General features: G+C 41.9%; 1 protein-coding gene across 1 annotated transcript in view; it reads left to right on the forward strand.

Annotated features, from left to right (window-relative positions):
- LOC108413570 (noelin-2-like) overlaps nucleotides 1-20,402 on the forward strand; it is a 28,462-nt gene that overhangs the window by 2,890 nt on the left and 5,170 nt on the right. The window contains exons 2-4 of the mRNA XM_017686161.2: nucleotides 7,370-7,519; nucleotides 14,267-14,422; nucleotides 14,993-15,212. Coding sequence (XP_017541650.1) covers nucleotides 7,370-7,519; nucleotides 14,267-14,422; nucleotides 14,993-15,212 — 526 coding nt within the window. The remainder of the gene's footprint in view (nucleotides 1-7,369; nucleotides 7,520-14,266; nucleotides 14,423-14,992; nucleotides 15,213-20,402) is intronic.

The following is a 20,402-nucleotide window of genomic DNA, read 5'->3' on the forward strand; positions in this document are numbered from 1 at the left end:
TCCCCGGTGTGTGATTTCCTCTCTGATGGCCAAGTCGTGTCTCCTGGTTGGCTGGCGTTCGCCCCGTTGCCATGGCAATGCTGCAGCAGCCGCGGGACACTGATCTGCCTATCAAATGCTCCAGTGAACAGTCTCACAGCAACAGGTCCAACGGATACTCAAACAGTGTTAGAGAGAACTTAGACCAAAATACATGAAACATACCAGTAAACCTGGAGTAAATTCCCTGGTCCAAACCCATCACTCAGTTACAGCACTGTGCAGAAATCAGAGACCACCCTTCATCAACCACTCACAGCCATTCAGTACAAGACCATCATTTTTAAGGAGATATTTCTGAAAGAAAGTCGAAGTGAAAAAACAGGAGTTTCCGAAAATGTAACTCAAAAACTGATTACAAGCTCCAGAGAAAATGTTCCTCCTAACAACCACCTGGAAGAGCTGGTCGACCCCAAAACTGCCCCCATCAGATAAACAGCACTAAAAGCTTTGATCTCTGAGAGAGAGGAGAACATCAAGCTGCTTCAGATCTGAAAACATCCACAGGTGTTTCTGTCCATCCTTCCACTGTGAGAAGACCACTGTGGGTCTGAAAGGACGTGTAGCTGATCAAGAAGAACCTCACTGAGGAAAGGAGACGGACACATCAAACAAAGAAGCTGGACGATGGACTGACCGCCCCAGAGTCCAGACCTCAGCACCACTGAATGGGTTTGATTCAGAAAATCATCAACCAGCTTCTCAGACTGAACTTTGGAGGCGTGTCTGGAGGTTTGGAGGTTCTCTGAGGAGCTGAAAGTGAGACACCTGAGAAGAACGGAAGCTGGAATGAAGGGAAAGAGACTCACTGACCCACACAGCTGATGTTGTTTTTCTCGTTTTTTCCTGACGCTGAAAAATGAGTAAGTTGTACTCAGTGACTGATTTGATGGGGAACGGATGAAGGGTGGTGTCAGGGTGTTTGCATTGTGCAGTAGAAATCTTAGTTTTATTTCTTGGCTGTACTAGTTTTGCATTTTTGTGCAACGCTAAAATATTTTACTTTGATCAAGTTAAACCGGATGAGCTCGTGTATGGTGGCCTATTGCTGACATGCAGTATAGAAATACACCCTTCAGCATGAGATTACTAGTGATTACACAATCCAATCAAAAACAGCATCCAGCCTCTTTGGTAGCCAAAAGGTATTACTGGATTCATTCGTGTCCCCAAAAAAGATCTTTAACATTTCATAATGATGAAGTATTTTTTCGTAATTAAGTTTTTTCTCATAGCCTTTTCACCTCCTCGGGACCACCGGTGGTTCCAAACCGTGCTCCGTCCTGTTCTTCCTAACGTTCATATTCCATAAGCTCCATTCAGAAGCTGGGCATCGTGTGAGGCTGTAGCTCTTCTCTCCAGTCTAATAGACGGTGATGTCATTTTAAACCCTTATAATAAAAGAAGCTGAACTCAGTTTGTTTTTCTAAGGAAAGTCGACCCGTTTTTCCCCAAATCTGGGCTCTAAACTATAAACAGACGGCGTCAAAAAGCTTTAAACAATCCCACCATTCCCGATCAAACCAAACATTCCGGAGCTGGAACGGTGTTGATATCTCGAAAACTGCAAGACAAGTTAGCAGACAAAAATCTGGCAAAATTATATGAAAAAGAAGCATATAAATCGGATAGGAATGGTGTCACAAAGCAATGCACAATTACTAATTGTGAAAAAAACATTGTATGTCACAATTATGAGTTAGAACATCTCATTATTACGAGACGATATTTAATAACATTTCTTAATTAAGGCAAAAAATATGATGATGAGAAAATATTTCATTATTATGAGATGCCACTCTCATTTTTCTGAAATAAATTGTCTAGATGCTGTTTTTGACTTGACTCAGTTGCATAGTTGATTGAATTGGACGTACAAATTGGTCAGAGCTCTCTGACACTGCGTTATTGAGCATCCTGAACAGGACAGCAAGGGAAGGAAACGGGACACCTCCCATGAACTTAGGGCCAGGATTCCTATACAGCCTGTATTTCTGCATTCAGTCCAATCTAAAACCTTGAAAAACAGCCTGATCACGTCTTGTGTGACAACAAGCCCAGCTTGTAGACATTTACATTTACTATTTACTAGTAACTCTTTAGCCATGACCTGCAATAGCATAGCAAGCACCTATCTACACCTTAGCAACCACCTGGGTGCCATAGCAACCACCTTGCAACACCTTAGCCACCACCTGTGATACTGTAGCAGAGGCCTAGCAACACCTTGGCAACTACCTTGGATTCTATAGCAACTTCCTAGCAACTTCTTGGAATACCATAGAAACCACCTAGCAACCTGGAATTCCACAGCAACTACCTACCGCCTGGCAACACCTTAGCAACTGTTCTCAAATTGCTTAAACACCACAGTCACTCTGCATGTTCTTCAGGAAATACACTATTCTAGTTATGACACTGTTCTAGATATAACGTCTTGTAATAACGTCATGCTGAAGGATTTACGTCACCGTAGCTGCGTGTGTTTTTGTTTTGTTCTGTTTTGTTTTTTTCACTGCAGTGGGTAAAATTACAACTGAAAAACTTCACACTAAGAAATAGAGTCACAAATGTTCACCACTCAGTGATATAAACTTTTCTCAATGTTTTATGTAGAAATCTTGAGGCATTTAATGATAAAAAGGGAAGAACGTAATGTTTTCTTTGTTCTTTAAGATTTTTGTTGCCATCAGTCTTCCAAATTACAAAAGGCAAAAATGACAAAATTTTAATTTCTCACCATGTTGCCTCTTCAATATCCGCGAGTTGTGTTTTAAACTAAGTTTTAATTGAGACAATTTAAATCAGCACCACAATAAAGTCTACTGCTGTGTGTCATGTATGTGGAAGTTTGAGCATCCCTGGTCAAATTCGTGTAAAATAAGTTCCTCTACAGGGAACAAACTTCTGGACATTTTAATGCACAATTACTGTATATTTGTGACCAAACTTTTGTGTATCAGTTATTAATTCAGGATAAAATCCAGAATTACTCAACAGTTTGTTCAGAGACTGGTAAACAACCCAAAACCTGATTAAAACAGCAGGACATGGTGTTTCTGCCTGTTCAGAGTGTCTAATTTCAGATTCATGCTGAGTCTGAGCTCAGAATAAAACTCTGTATTTATTTGGATCTGCCTCCAGGCATGCATAAACGAAGTTATGTAATAAATAAATAACTCATGTATGCATGACAGAGAACTGCATCCTTCATTAGTGTGCAAATCTAGTGTTCTGGCCTGCTCCAATATTTACCCCCCTGTGTATAATTCACTGGTTTCTGCTCCAACTCCCCGAATTTAAAGTGATAAGTTTGGGAAATAAGATCCACTAGTGTAGCCAGTCAGCCAGGACGGGTTTGGTCAGCTTTAGTTTTAGCGCTGGAGCTATGAGGCTAATGTAGCTAACAGGTAATGGAAGCTTATAGCCCACCAATTAGCATTGTGCTAACTGCATGCCTAAGCCAGCACAAGTCATCTCTTATAGACTTGATTATGTGGTTTCTGACGTGATGTCTGTTGTGTTTAGTCTCTATTGGATTGAAGCTCTCGTTACAGTGAGTGTGTTTACCTGCACTCAATAATCCAATCATTATCGGATTTCATCGGACTCACGTAGATGCGGAGTTTCCTCTTAAGCTGATTTCTCCAGCGCATGTAAACGTGTTGGTTCAGATTACTAAGAAAATCAGATTTTCTGCAGTAATTGGATTATTCAGTGCATGTAAATCGCATTCATTATTAAGTTCATTATTAAGCCGGAAACAAAAGAGTTCAGATCCTGAAATGCCCAACAGAAAATGGTCCAATCAGGATTGTTCTCCCTGTGGTATCTAGGTAGATACAGCCAAGCTGCCCTCCCATTCGTCAGGACTTCAGGTGCTGGACTGAAGGCCTTACACATTAGATTAACTACTAACATCATTAGGAAGAGAAACAGATGATGAAAGAACTTGTAGTTCTTTCGGAGGTTCTAGATAAATGATTGTGAATACGAGTCGTAATCTAAGCAGTGTTCCGGTTAGTTGTTGGGAGTGTTAAACAGCGGCGGCAGCTCTGTGCAGGTCTCTTTACTGACAGTCACTGTAACACTGATACACACAAGATCAGATATCGGACAATGTTACAAACTTCAGATAGAACATCCGGAATATCTTTTACAAGCTTTAATTGTTTAATCTGAAATGGCAGTTTGAGGCACGTATGTGATGAATTAGCATGATGCTAATTGGTGGGGTATGAGATTCCATTATCAGATACGCTAGCCTTGTAGCTCCAGAGCTAAAACTGTAAACGCATATTTTAGAGACTGAATATCTGACACTGAGCATTAAGACTGTTCGCTGTACTGGCAACCAGGTGGAGGAACAAACTCCTACTGGCTGTCTCTCGCGGTCTTCAAAGGCAGACCGTCTCTTTACACAGCAGTTAAATGAGCACTGTGTTGTATTGTACTGTAGTGTAGTGTATTATAGTGTAGTGTATTGTAGTGCAGTGTAATGTATTGTAGTGTAGTGTATTATAGTGTAGTGTATTGTAGTGTAGTGTACTATAGTGTAGTGTTTTGTATTGTAGTGTATTGTATTTTAATGTAGTGTATTGTATTATAGTGTAGTGTAGTGTAGTGTATTGCAGTGTGTTGTAGTGTAGTGTATTGCATTGTAGTGTATTGTAGTGCAGTGTAATGTATTGTAGTGTAGTGTATTATAGTGTAGTGTATTGTAGTGTAGTGTACTATAGTGTAGTGTTTTGTATTTTAATGTAGTGTATTGTATTATAGTGTAGTGTAGTGTAGTGTATTGTACTGTATTGTAGTGTAGTGTATTGCATTGTAGTGTATTGTAGTGCAGTGTAATGTATTGTAGTGTAGTGTATTATAGTGTAGTGTATTGTAGTGTAGTGTACTATAGTGTAGTGTTTTGTATTGTAGTGTATTGTATTTTAATGTAGTGTATTGTATTATAGTGTAGTGTAGTGTATTGTACTGTATTGTAGTGTAGTGTATTGCAGTGTTTTGTAGTGTAGTGTATTGCATTGTAGTGTATTGTAGTGCAGTGTAATGTATTGTAGTGTAGTGTATTGTAGTGTAGTGTATTGTAGTATATTGTAGTGTACTGTAGTGTAGTGTAGTGTATTGTGTTGTAGTGTACTGTGTTGTAGTGTAGTGTAGTGTGTTGTAGTGTATTGTAGTGTATTGTGTTGTAGTGTAGTGTACTGTGTTGTGTAGTGTATTGTTGTGTAGTGTACTGTAGTGTAGTGTGTTGTAGTGTAGTGTAGTATGTTGTAGTGTATTGTGTTGTAGTGTAGTGTAGTGTAGTGCAGTGTAGTATGTTGTAGTGTAGTGTATTGTGCTGTATTGTAGTGTAGTGTATTGTGCTGTAGTGTATTCCAGTGTAGTGTATTGTGTTGTAGTGTATTGTAGTGTATTGTGTTGTAGTGTAGTGTACTGTGTTGTAGTGTAGTGTATTGTTGTGTAGTGTATTGTAGTGTATTGTAGTGTAGTGTATTATAGTGAAGTTTAGTGTGTTGTAGTGTAGTGTACTGTGTTGTAGTGTAGTGTACTGTGTTGTAGTGTAGTGTAGTGTGTTGTAGTGTGTTGTAGTGTACTGTGTTGTATTGTAGTGTAGTGTAGTGTAGTGTGTTGTATGGTACAGAGTTCTGTGTTCAGCTCTGCTCCTTCTCTCTCTGTATCAGTGACTGTGTTTCTATCAGTATCTGAGCTCAGGACCATCTCTCTCTCTAACCTACTGGTAACTAACTCTAGACAGGTGAAGCTCTTCTTGTAAGTTGCTCTGGATCAGAGCGTCTGCTAAACGCTGTAAATGTAAAATGTAAAAATGAGTATGTTTTGGCTGATTAGCTAAGTTTGGGGTAGTGTGGGTGGGTGGGTGAGTGGGTGTCTCAGGGGGGATTCAATGTTCTGCCAAACTATCACTTTAAAGATCAAACAGGTCAGTGTTTTACAGAGAGACACTCCTTAAAGCACAAACTGCAGTAAAACTGACCCTGGGCCTGCACCAAAAACCTAATGAAGTGGACAGCGCAGTGTGTGCGGATGAGGAGAGTGTGTGTGTGCATGTGTGTGTGTGTGGGCGGTGACCGTGTGTATGCGTGTTTATAGCAGCAGGACGCGGTTCTTTCTGAGTGGGAGGTTTGTTTGTGTTTCACCGACCACTGAGACTCACGTATTAATTGGTGCATCGGAACAGATGGAGCGGCGTGAGGGAGCAGCTCAGCTAATTAAAGAGCTCAACAGACAGAGAGAGAGAGAGAGAGAGAGAGAGAAGGGTGGAGGGATGGAGAGAGGGATGAAAGGCAAAGGGAGAGATAGAAAAGATCAAATTCAAAACATGGAGCATCAAATATTTGTACATCATGTCCAAATTAATATTCAAATAAATATATTTAATTAACAGCTTAGCGACTACTGACTACTAATAAATAGTTTAAATAAGAATGCTGTTAATGTATCTAACTCATATGAGATTGGTGTAAATATTTAATTAAATACAAATTTCAAATAACTGAATTTTCTTGTTTGTGTGATTGAATTGCCTGAGTTGTTTACTGAATTGTCATAACATGGAATTGGTTGAAATGTGGTGGAATTTACTGGATTGTGGTTGAGTTTAGGGAACTGTGGGGGACTGTGGTGGAATTTACTGGATTGTGGTGGAGTTTAGGGAACTGTGGGGGTCTGTGGTGGAATTTATTGGATTGTGGTGGAGTTTAGGGAACTGTGGGGGACTGTGGTGGAATTTACTGGATTGTGGTGGAGATTAGGGAACTGTGGGGGACTGTGGTGGAATTTACTGGATTGTGGTGGAGTTTAGGGAACTGTGGGGGACTGTGGTGGAATTTACTGGATTGTGGTGGAGTTTAGGGAACTGTGGGGGACTGGTGGAATTTACTGGATTGTGAGGGCATTGACTTAAATATAAGCCACTCAGTTCACTATAAAAAGTGCAACAGGGAAAATGCTGTAATTGATGTAATACTAGATTTATACCAAAATTTATCTGAGTTGAATAAAAATCAAGAACACGTCAAATAGTTTGTTGAAAGATTGAACATGTTTAATCAGTTTGTACAGTGTAGGTGTGTGAGTGATTTATAAGGTAATAGAAAAAGAGTAAATTATATTAAAATTATTATTGCAAATTAAATTTTTCAAACCTTCAGTTCTCTTTACCAAATCCAAATATCTCTCTCTCTCTCTCTCTCTCTCTCTCTCTCTCTCTCTCCTTCTCTTTCTCTCTCTCTCTCCTCCTCTTTCTCTCTCTCTCTCTCTCTCTCTCTCTCTCTCTCTCTCCTTCTCTCTATCTCTGTAGGCGTTGTACCCAGGACAGGATGAAGGTTGGCAGGTTTTCGGCTCCGTGTCAGATACGGAAGGGAAGTGTGTTTGTACTCTACTCGCCCCCCCACAGAACCTCTGCAGAAAAGACCCACGACACACACGCCTGCGCCAGCTCACTGAGCATGTGAGTAACACACAAACACCCACAGACACACAAATACACAGAAGAATTATGTAAGCAATCACACACAGTTGTAGCTAATGAATCAACATTACTGCAAAAATACAGCACAAAATGTCTCGCATGCCGGGGTCTCATTCGCCCAAGCAGAAGCAAAGGCTTAAAATACGGAAATGTCTTACACTCGGTTTTAGAAGCAGGACTCAACGCATTTTCACAAGACTGTGGCTCAGAACAGAAGTGTAGAAATAAACTCAAAATAAAAAAATTAAACATGAAATCAGAACAGATCCTGAACTGGACTCAACCTGTTTGTCTACAAATAAAATCAAAACCCGACTGTAGCCCACAAAATTCTGTCTGAACCGACTGTAGCCCACAGAATTCTGACTGAACCGACTGTAGCCCACAAAATTCTGTCTGAACCAACTGTAGCCCACAAAATTCTGTCTGAACCAACTGTAGCCCCACAAAATTCTGACTGAACCGACTGTAGCCCACAAAATTCTGTCTGAACCAACTGTAGCCCCACAAAATTCTGTCTGAACCGACTGTAGGCCACAAAATTCTGTCTGAACCGACTGTAGCCCACAAAATTCTGTCTGAATCGACTGTAGCCCATAAAATTCCACCTGAACCGACTGTAGCCCACAAAATTCTGTCTGAACCGACTGTAGCCCATAAAATTCCACCTGAACCGACTGTAGCCCCACAAAATTCTGTCTGAACCGACTGTAGCCCCAGAAAATTCTGACTGAACCGACTGTAGCCCCACAAAATTCTTTCTGAACCGACTGTAGCCCACAGAATTCTGTCTAAACAGACTGTAGCCCATAAAATTCTGTCTGAACCGAGTGTAGCCCCACAAAATTCTGACTGAACCGACTGTAGCCCACAAAATTCTGTCTGAACCGACTGTAGCCCACAGAATTCTGTCTGAACCGACTGTAGCCCACAAAATTCTGTCTGAACTCGACTGTAGCCCACAAAATTCTGTCTGAACCGACCTTAGCCCATAAAATTCTGTCTGAACCGACTGTAGCCCACAAAATTCTGTCTGAACCGACTGTAGCCCCACAAAATTCTGTCTGAACCGACTGTAGCCCATAAAATTCCACCTGAACTGACTGTAGCCCACAAAATTCTGTCTGAACCGACTGTAGCCCACAAAATTCTCACTGAACCGACTGTAGCCCCACAAAATTCTTTCTGAACCGACTGTAGCCCACAGAATTCTGTCTAAACCGACTGTAGCCCATAAAATTCTGTCTGAACCGACTGTAGCCCCACAAAATTCTGACTGAACCGACTGTAGCCCACAAAATTCTGTCTGAACCGACTGTAGCCCACAGAATTCTGTCTGAACCGACTGTAGCCCACAAAATTCTGTCTGAACTCGACTGTAGCCCACAAAATTCTGTCTAAACCGACCTTAGCCCACAAAATTCCACCTGAACTGACCGTAGCCCACAAAATTCTGTCTGAACCGACTGTAGCCCCACAAAATTCTGACTGAACCGACTGTAGCCCCACAAAATTCTTTCTGAACCGACTGTAGCCCACAGAATTCTGTCTAAACTGACTGTAGCCCATTAAATTCTGTCTGAACCGACTGTAGCCCCACAAAATTCTGACTGAACCAACTGTAGCCCACAAAATTCTGTCTGAACCGACTGTAGCCCACAGAATTCTGTCTGAACCGACTGTAGCCCAAAAAATTCTGTCTGAACTCGACTGTAGCCCACAAAATTCTGTCTGAACCGACTGTAGCCCCACAAAATTCTGTCTGAACCGACTGTAGCACACAAAATTCTGTCTGAACCGACTGTAGCCCCACAAAATTCTGACTGAACCGACTGTAGCCCACAAAATTCTGTCTGAACCGACTGTAGCACACAAAATTCTGTCTGAACCGACTGTAGCCCCACAAAATTCTGACTGAACCGACTGTAGCCCACAAAATTCTGTCTGAACTGACTGTAGCCCACAAAATTCTGTCTGAACCGACTGTAGCCCACAAAATTCTGTCTGAACTGACTGTAGCCATTAAAATTCTGACTGAACCGACTGTAGCCCAAAATTCTTTCTGAACCGACTGTAGCCCACAAAATTCTGTCTGAACCGTCTGTAGTCCACAGAATTCTGTCTAAACCAACTGTAGCCCATAAAATTCTGTCTGAGCCAACTGTAGCCCCACAAAATTCTGACTGAACCGACTGTAGCCCACAAAATTCTGTCTGAACTCGACTGTAGCCCACAGAATTCTGTCTAAACCGACTGTAGCCCATAAAATTCTGTCTGAGCCAACTGTAGCCCACAGAATTCTGTCTGAACCGACTGTAGCCCACAAAATTCTGTCTGAACTCGACTGTAGCCCACAGAATTCTGTCTAAACCGACTGTAGCCCATAAAATTCTGTCTGAACCGACTGTAGCCCCACAAAATTCTGACTGAACCGACTGTAGCCCACAAAATTCTGTCTGAACCGACTGTAGCCCACAGAATTCTGTCTGAACCGACTGTAGCCCACAAAATTCTGTCTGAACTCGACTGTAGCCCACAAAATTCTGTCTGAACCGACTGTAGCCCACAAAATTCTGTCTGAACTCGACTGTAGCCCACAAAATTCTGTCTGAACCAACTGCAGCCCACAAAATTCTGTCTGAACTGACTATAGCCCACAAAATTCTGTCTGAACCGACTGTAGCCCCACAAAATTCTGACTGAACCGACTGTAGCCCACAAAATTCTGTCTGAACTGACTGTAGCCCATAAAATTCTGTCTGAAACAATTGTAGCCCCACAAAATTCTGTCTGAACCAACTGCAGCCCACAAAATTCTGTCTGAACCAACTGTAGCCCACAAAATTCTGTCTGAACCGACTGTAGCCCCACAAAATTCTGTCTGAACCGACTGTAGCCCCACAAAATTCTGTCTGAACCAACTGTAGCCCCACAAAATTCTGACTGAACCGACTGTAGCCCCACAAAATTCTTTCTGAACCGACTGTAGCCCACAGAATTCTGTCTAAACCGACTGTAGCCCGACAAAATTCTGACTTAATCGACTGTAGCCCACAAAATTCTGACTGAACCGACTGTAGTCCATTAAATTCTGTCTAAACCAACTGTAGCCCATAAATTTCTGTCTGAACCAACTGTAGCCCCACAAAATTCTGACTGAACCGACTGTAGCCCACAGAATTCTGTCTGAACTGACTGTAGCCCACAAAATTCTGTCTGAACCGACTGTAGCACACAAAATTCTGTCTGAACCGACTGTAGCCCCACAAAATTCTGACTGAACCGACTGTAGCTCACAAAATTCTGTCTAAACTGACTGTAGCCCACAAAATTCTGCCTGAACCGACTGTAGCCCCACAAAATTCTGTCTGAACCGACTGTAGCCCACAAAATTCTGTCTGAACCGACTGTAGCCCCACAAAATTCTGTCTGAACCGACTGTAGCCCATAAAATTCCACCTGAACTGACTGTAGCCCACAAAATTCTGTCTGAACCGACTGTAGCCCACAAAATTCTCACTGAACCGACTGTAGCCCCACAAAATTCTTTCTGAACCGACTGTAGCCCACAGAATTCTGTCTAAACCGACTGTAGCCCATAAAATTCTGTCTGAACCGACTGTAGCCCCACAAAATTCTGACTGAACCGACTGTAGCCCACAAAATTCTGTCTGAACCGACTGTAGCCCACAGAATTCTGTCTGAACCGACTGTAGCCCACAAAATTCTGTCTGAACTCGACTGTAGCCCACAAAATTCTGTCTAAACCGACCTTAGCCCACAAAATTCCACCTGAACTGACCGTAGCCCACAAAATTCTGTCTGAACCGACTGTAGCCCCACAAAATTCTGACTGAACCGACTGTAGCCCCACAAAATTCTTTCTGAACCGACTGTAGCCCACAGAATTCTGTCTAAACTGACTGTAGCCCATAAAATTCTGTCTGAACCGACTGTAGCCCCACAAAATTCTGACTGAACCGACTGTAGCCCACAAAATTCTGTCTGAACCGACTGTAGCCCACAGAATTCTGTCTGAACCGACTGTAGCCCAAAAAATTCTGTCTGAACTCGACTGTAGCCCACAAAATTCTGTCTGAACCGACTGTAGCCCCACAAAATTCTGTCTGAACCGACTGTAGCACACAAAATTCTGTCTGAACCGACTGTAGCCCCACAAAATTCTGACTGAACCGACTGTAGCCCACAAAATTCTGTCTGAACCGACTGTAGCACACAAAATTCTGTCTGAACCGACTGTAGCCCCACAAAATTCTGACTGAACCGACTGTAGCCCACAAAATTCTGTCTGAACTGACTGTAGCCCACAAAATTCTGTCTGAACCGACTGTAGCCCACAAAATTCTGTCTGAACTGACTGTAGCCATTAAAATTCTGACTGAACCGACTGTAGCCCAAAATTCTTTCTGAACCGACTGTAGCCCACAAAATTCTGTCTGAACCGTCTGTAGTCCACAGAATTCTGTCTAAACCAACTGTAGCCCATAAAATTCTGTCTGAGCCAACTGTAGCCCCACAAAATTCTGACTGAACCGACTGTAGCCCACAAAATTCTGTCTGAACTCGACTGTAGCCCACAGAATTCTGTCTAAACCAACTGTAGCCCATAAAATTCTGTCTGAGCCAACTGTAGCCCACAGAATTCTGTCTGAACCGACTGTAGCCCACAAAATTCTGTCTGAACTCGACTGTAGCCCACAGAATTCTGTCTAAACCGACTGTAGCCCATAAAATTCTGTCTGAACCGACTGTAGCCCCACAAAATTCTGACTGAACCGACTGTAGCCCACAGAATTCTGTCTGAACCGACTGTAGCCCACAAAATTCTGTCTGAACTCGACTGTAGCCCACAAAATTCTGTCTGAACTCGACTGTAGCCCACAAAATTCTGTCTGAACCAACTGCAGCCCACAAAATTCTGTCTGAACTGACTATAGCCCACAAAATTCTGTCTGAACCGACTGTAGCCCCACAAAATTCTGACTGAACCGACTGTAGCCCACAAAATTCTGTCTGAACTGACTGTAGCCCATAAAATTCTGTCTGAAACAATTGTAGCCCCACAAAATTCTGTCTGAACCAACTGCAGCCCACAAAATTCTGTCTGAACCAACTGTAGCCCACAAAATTCTGTCTGAACCGACTGTAGCCCCACAAAATTCTGTCTGAACCGACTGTAGCCCCACAAAATTCTGTCTGAACCAACTGTAGCCCCACAAAATTCTGACTGAACCGACTGTAGCCCCACAAAATTCTTTCTGAACCGACTGTAGCCCACAGAATTCTGTCTAAACCGACTGTAGCCCGACAAAATTCTGACTTAATCGACTGTAGCCCACAAAATTCTGACTGAACCGACTGTAGTCCACAGAATTCTGTCTAAACCAACTGTAGCCCATAAATTTCTGTCTGAACCAACTGTAGCCCCACAAAATTCTGACTGAACCGACTGTAGCCCACAGAATTCTGTCTGAACTGACTGTAGCCCACAAAATTCTGTCTGAACCGACTGTAGCACACAAAATTCTGTCTGAACCGACTGTAGCCCCACAAAATTCTGACTGAACCGACTGTAGCTCACAAAATTCTGTCTAAACTGACTGTAGCCCACAAAATTCTGCCTGAACCGACTGTAGCCCCACAAAATTCTGTCTGAACCGACTGTAGCCCACAAAATGCTCTCTGAACCGACTGTAGCCCCACAGAATTCAGTCTGAACCGACTGTCGCCCACTAAATTCTACCTGAACCGATTGTAGCCCCACAAAATTCTGACTGAGCCGGCTGTAGCCCACAAAATTCTGTCTGAACCGACTGTAGCCCACAAAATTCTGTCTGAACCGACTTTAGCCCCACAAAAGTCTGACTGAACCGACTGTAGCCCACAAAATTCTGACTGAACCGACTGTAGCCCAAAATTCTGTCGGAACCGACTGTAGCCCACAAAATTCTGACTGAACCGACTGTAGCCCACAAAATTCCACCTGAACCGACTGTAGCCCCACAAAATTCTGACTGAACCGACTGTAGCCCACAAAATTCTGTCTGAACCGACTGTAGCCCAAAATTCTGTCTGAACCGACTGTAGCCCACAAAATTCCACCTGAACCGACTGTAGCCCCACAAAATTCTGACTTAATCGACTGTAGCCCACAAAATTCTGACTGAACCGACTGTAGCCCACAAAATTCTGACTGAACCGACTGTAGCCCAAAATTCTGTCTGAACCGACTGTAGCCCACAAAATTCTGTCTGAACCGACTGTAGTCCCACAAAATTCTGTCTGAACCGACTGTAGCCCACAAAATTCTGTCTGAACCGACTGTAGCCAACAAAATTCTTTCTGAACTGACTGTAGCCCACAAAATTCTGTCTGAACAGACTGTAGCCCACAAAATTCTTTCTGAACTGACTGTAGCCCACAAAATTTTGTTTGAACCGACAGTAGCCCCACAAAATTCTGTCTGAACTGACTGTAGCCCCAAAAAATTCTGTCTGAACCAACTATAGCCCACAAAATTCTGACTGAGCCGGCTGTAGCCCCACAAAATTCTGATTGTATCTAAACAATCATTTTTACAATGTCATTGCTACGTTCAGAGTCATCAGAACCTGACCACTGATGAAAGACAAAAGTATCAGCCATGCAGTTGGGTAGGAATTTAAGTGGACATTGTCTATAGATATATATGGGTGTGTTTAACAGGTCCAGAATGTGTCTCAGTATTTGGAGGTGTTGCACCTGCGGACGTCTCGAGATCTTCAGTATATCCAAGAGTCGGAGCAGCGAGTGAATTTGGTGGAGCGCAGAGTTAAAGCAGCTCACAGTAACCCTCACAGCCTCACAGCCAAAAGCCTACAGGTACATACATACACTACAGTGTGTATTCATTTACCATCACACACAATTTATAGGACTGAGTATAACCATAAGAGTAGGAAAAAATAGAAGAATCATTTTATACTTTTAAAATTAGTTTATTGTTGCTATTGCTAATAGAAGTAATTATTACAGCAACGATAAAATGCTATAAACTAACAATCTTTTTTATCACTATATTTAAATAACCAAAACGATATTATATTAATCATAGTATACATGAAAAATAATGATAATATTTAGCTTTTATTTGGATATGAATTATAAAGGGCTTTATTTTAGGAATATAAGACTTATTTTAATTATGTCAACATTCATTTACAATTAAAATTGATTATTAATTGTCACATTGTTATAATAATTAGTTTCTAAAATAACAACATGACATACTTAAAAAAAATATCTCTGCTTATTTCAATATTTAGTTATTAATTCATTAATGTGTAGATGTTTACGTGACCTGAATGTCCAGAATCATGAGCTCTAGCTTTAGCTTTAGCTCTTAATCACTTTAGAGAAGATGCATGTGTGTCAATCTCTCCTCCTCTGCAGGATCTGAAGCGGAATGTGAATGAATGTCTCCCCCTGCTGGCAGTTATTGCTCAGTACAATGCAGATGCAGGCCAACTGGAGTACCTGCAGCAGGAAGTGGAGAGATTAAGCTCCGCCCTCACTCTCCTGCAGGAGCAGCTGGAGGCGTACGACTACAACCAATTACAGCACAGAGCCGTCCTGCTGGAGAGCAGATTACACAGCTGCATCAACACACTCGGTGGGTACCTTTCTGAGTGTGTGTATGAGTGTGAAAACTAAGTCTGAAAGGAGGGAAAAAACATCTCTAAAAAATTATGATTCCCGCTAGAGCCCCTATGGGATTCTAAGACTATTGTAGCGCTGCACTAATGGCAATTCACATTAATTCACATTTTTTGTGAATTCTAGATTAAACACGGGCATCTGAGGCTTGTAAAAAACATTCCATATGTTTTAACATATATCTGAGCTTGTATGTGTGGGTTTTACAGTGACTCCTTCAGTAGAGACGTCATAGTGCTGCTGCCTTTGTTTCCCATTCTTGACAGCTAACCCCAACTTAGACTACGGCTCATATTCACAGTCAGTGACATATCTAATAATAATAATAATAATAATAATAATAATAATACATTTGATTTATAACACACTTTACATTTGAAATAAATCTCAAAGTGCTACAAAGTAAAATCACCAGTATAAAACAGAACAAAACCAGTCAAGTTCATTAAGAATCATAAGTTCTGCTAAAAAGAAATGTTTTCAATCCTTTTTTAAAACTCTCAATTGTCTGTGGTGCCCTCAAATGGTCAGGGAGGGCATTCCATAAACAAGGTGCAGGGGGGCAAAAAGCCTGTTCTTTCAGGCAGGGAGGAGCATTTCCATAGCCGCACTGGGCTATGAGTAGGGAGACCTGGTATTCAACCCTAACAGAGACGGGAAGCCAGTGGAGAGAGTGAAGGATAGGTGTGATGTGATATCTAGAGCTACCAGACGGGCTAGAGTGAGTTCTCTGTCACTAAATAATTGTGTTGGTAGTTAATCTAACGTGTAAGGCCTTCAGTCCAGCTCCTGAAGACCTAACCAATGGGAGAGCTTGCTTGGTTGTATCTACCACAGAGAAAACAATCCTGATTGGATCATTTTCCAATGAATGTTTCAAGAATTCAATTTGGTTCAACTAGTACTTGCATGACCACGATACTTTGTTCAAATACAACAAGCATGATGACAGTATTAAATTATAAAATTACTAACAATTACTGGAGAATTTTTTTAACTGCATGGAAATCACTGGGGCTTCTCTGAAGGCCTAGAAGGCCCTGAGGGTTTACTATTGTGTGTGTTACACAAGCCTAATTTCCCTTCAGGTGGAAAAAAGAGAAAGAGCGATAGACCTCAGATTACCTAGAGATGAACAACAAAAGAAAAGGAAAGTCTGTTTACATAGGCCCTTCCAAACACTGCAGTCACATAGAGGAACAACTGCTGGGTTACTTGCAGGAACAGCTAGAAGTTGTGGACAAAAAGAGATGGTGGACCCTCATAAATGCCTGTGCTCCAGCAGGAGTGCAAGACTTTAAGGTTTACACACATTTTCACATTTGTAGCTCGGTTCCCTCAGCCTGGACTAAAGCAGAAAATAATACAATGTTCTAATTTACTTCTGGTTCACTTTTTTTACACTGACACATTTAAGATTGAATCAAAAGATGTAAACAAATGTCAAAACTGAGTCATGCTGTACTCTGGCTTAACTGAGCTCATGGGTTGTATGTATGTCTTGTTCTATCGATGTATTTGTACTTATTAAGCCACACATTGGTGGCTTTCTTTGTCACTAAGGCAAGAAGTGAATTGTGATAACATTTGGTTTTGACTGTTTAATGCTTTTAAAAAACACTGAGAACATTTAACATATGTGATGTGTGTTTATATGTTATACAGTTGCCAATTCCGAGCTCATGAAGTGATCATAAACAATGTGCTGTTTAAAAAAGAATGTGTTGTATATGGTTAGAACCTTTCTGAAAATGGTTCGGTATACCAGTAAGAGTCCTGCTATTGTATAGCTATTGTATTGTAACCTTGATCCAATAAAAGGACTCTTTCTGGTGCTATATAAAGCTATATACAATACATTCCCCATTAATCTGAAGAACCATTTAAATTTATTTAAATTGAATCACTGTCTAAAGAACTCTTGAAGAACCATCTTTTTTAAAAGTGTGCTATTCTTTGCAAGTATGACCTCATTGGACAGCCTAATACGCTTGTAGGAAAATGCTAACTACTAAAACTGTTGTGTCAGCTAACAGATGCTCATGTTGGCAGACGTTGTGTTGAGTGATGGCGAGATTGTCCTCACCTGCAGAGAGCCACCAACGATGCTCTCTTGGACTCCTGGCCACAGATGGTGTGGTATCACCAGAGATTGAAATTGCACTCTTCTGACTATTGGAGCCCCAGGATGAAGTTTGACCTCAAGGTCTTGTCCCTTCTGTGAGATGCACATCAAACAGCTTCAATACACCAGATCTGGCAATACCGCTCTAACCATACCGCCGGTGGTGGTCTGACGGACATGATTCAAAACCTAGGAGACCTCGAATCCCACATGAGGTAGCTGGTGCCTGATAATCGCCTTGAAAATGGAACCTGCAGCATCTTCTTTCAGCTGCTTCCCAAGTGACTGAACACAACTACAAAGTCCCAGAAAAGATTACCTGTTCTTACCCACCCTTAGGAAGCATGCAGAAGCCATCCATCCATCCATCCATCCATGTTCTAAGCCGCTTCTCCGTCAGGGTCACGGGGGGATGCTGGAGCCTATCCCAGCAGTCTTCGGGCGGAAGGCAGGATACACCCTGGACAGGTCGCCAGTCCATCGCAGGGCAGAAGCCATCTAAGCATCTAATTTGTGGTAATAAAAGTACATGTAAAGCCCTGTTTGAACAAGATTAGTTTTACATTAGGAGGTGGGTAATGTAACTATTAAAAGCACTTGTCTTTGACTTTGACAAATGTCAGTACCGGAGGGACACGTGACAGGACTAAAGACTCCATTTCCCAGAACTCTCGGGGAGATGACATGACTGATGTGCCTCCACAATCCACCTATCACTGTTCCAGTTCACCTGAGTTCTAACCTGTCTCACCTGTTACGTGCACAATATGGCTAGATCTAGTTTAGTATTTAAGCCCAGGCTTTAGTATATATATATCTTGCAAGGTATTGCTTCTCTCTGTAGAGCCACTGAGTGTTTCAGTCTGTTATATTGCCTTCATGTTTTCCTGGCTGTGTTCTTGGACTTCCTGACTTTGCCTTTTTGTGTCTGGTTGCCTGATATTGTTTTGCTGAGAATGTTTCTCATTCTCTGTATTTTGGCCTTTTTGGATTTGACCACCGACTGTCTACCAACTTCGAGTATTGTCAAACCCTTTTCAAGCAAAGCCTCATTTCTTGTTTTTTGCAGTGAGCACCTAGTTATTTCTGTTACAGTCCCATTCAAATGCACCATGTCAGTCATCTGTAACCACTGCATGCTCCCACTTCAGTGAGTATTCTGATGCATTTCACCTTCTATAAAATGTGCCATAGAAATTACCCAAGGTTATAGTAATCCCATGTGAATCGACATGTTGGGAAAAACATTTTCATATTCTGTGGAAGGGGAGTTTCTTAAGTCTGTAGATACTCCAAGAAGCACTTACTTTTGGTCTCTGACAAAGTTGAATGACGCACTGTGTTCACTTAAGACAGCAAGGTAAAAGGGCTCCCATCTCTGTCATATATACTGAGTGTTCTTATTCCATGCGAATGGGTGATAGACACTGCAGATGTTCTGTGGTGTTCTGGCATCACCCCACCTCCCTATGGAAAACTAATCCCATCCAAATAAGGCTTAAGACACCTCTGTCTGACTCTCTGAGATGTCCCTTCTTGATGTCCTGAGATGGGAGCACAAGACCTCATGGACAAACTGCCTTCATTGCCTACGAGCTGAGAAAGCACTTCTTAACCGAAGTTGACAGATATATACCTGTAAGGGTCCAGCCTGCACCGCCTGCTGCCAGCAGAGGGTGCCAGCAGCAAGGCGCCCAGCCTGCACTGCCTGCTGCCAGCAGAGGGCGATGGCAGCAAGGCACCATGGCACTAATCAGGCTAACCTGACACACCTGTGAACTCCCCTATTTAAGGCTGCAGCAAACGTCAGTGTTTGTCACATCTTTGTAGAGGGGTGACCCGTACGGTACCTAATCTTTAAAAAGAAAAGACAATAAAAGAAACTGCCCCAAAAAATAAAAGAGGGCTGAGAAAAGAAATTGCCTCAAAAAACAAAAAGAAAGTAATTATCCCCAAACTACTCACAAAAAAAATCCAAGCCATGCAAAAACGTTTGCTCCTTGAAGAGCAAATTGCCTAAACCTAAAGCTGACCTTCCTCTCATAATCGCAAAGGAAGTGCCTTGTTTTCTGTGTATCTTTTATTTCACCATTCTCTAACTCAGCCTTTGTTTGAGCATGCTGTGCTTGGCGTTTTCTTGGTTTGCTGTTCTTCTCTGCCCCCTCATTTCCACCTTCCTTCCTTCTGGAAGGCAGGTACCAGAGGACTCCTGCAGATGGTGTTAGACTATGTGGAATCTCTTTGCTCTGCCTTACAGTATCACTGAGATCATCTCAAACCCTTGGACTGGCTTCAGAAAAGGCAAAAGTACATGTGATACGATATTTGTCATTTGCCAAATCAAAGAGAAATGCAGGGAGCAAAAGCTGGACCTCTATATTTCTTTTGTAAGTCTAAAAAGGACTTTCAATGCTATGGTTCAAGCAGTCTCTTGGAATGAGTTGCAGGTTTGGAATACCAGTTAACTTCTTCATTCTCAAGCAGCAACAAAACAGGATAAAAGCACAAGTAGTGTAGTAACTATCCTTCCCAGTAAAGGAAGGGAGAAGCATGGCTGACCTAAGAGTCCTAAAATATACAACCTCTTCCTTGTTGCAGTCGCTAAGTTAAGTTTATTTAAGCACCTTATTGAGCCACATGAAGGGGGGGGGGCAAGTGCCTTGCTCAAAAACCAAAAACAAACTATTATTGGTCAGTCATGAAATTTGAACCTGAGGTTTTAGGCCACCCTTACCCTATTCTTACCAATAAATCTGTCTTTCTAAACCCAACTACAGTTTCAGCTGGGTGACGGATGGTTCAAATGCCAATGACTACAAAATCTCACTAGATACATGTCTGTGTCGTTCACAAGGGTGCAGATGTGCCCTTATTGCTCAGTCCTCCTCAGCAATACAAAAGACACTTGACACCAAGTAATTTTATTTTTCACTTTATATAAGATGCATTTATTGTCATTGCACAGTGTACAACGAAATCACTTGAATAAACCACATGTTGGCATCCTCTAGAAGACAAATA

The sequence above is a fragment of the Pygocentrus nattereri genome, chromosome 12 (assembly GCF_015220715.1).
Source record: "Pygocentrus nattereri isolate fPygNat1 chromosome 12, fPygNat1.pri, whole genome shotgun sequence".
Classification (NCBI taxonomy): Eukaryota; Metazoa; Chordata; class Actinopteri; order Characiformes; family Serrasalmidae; genus Pygocentrus; species Pygocentrus nattereri.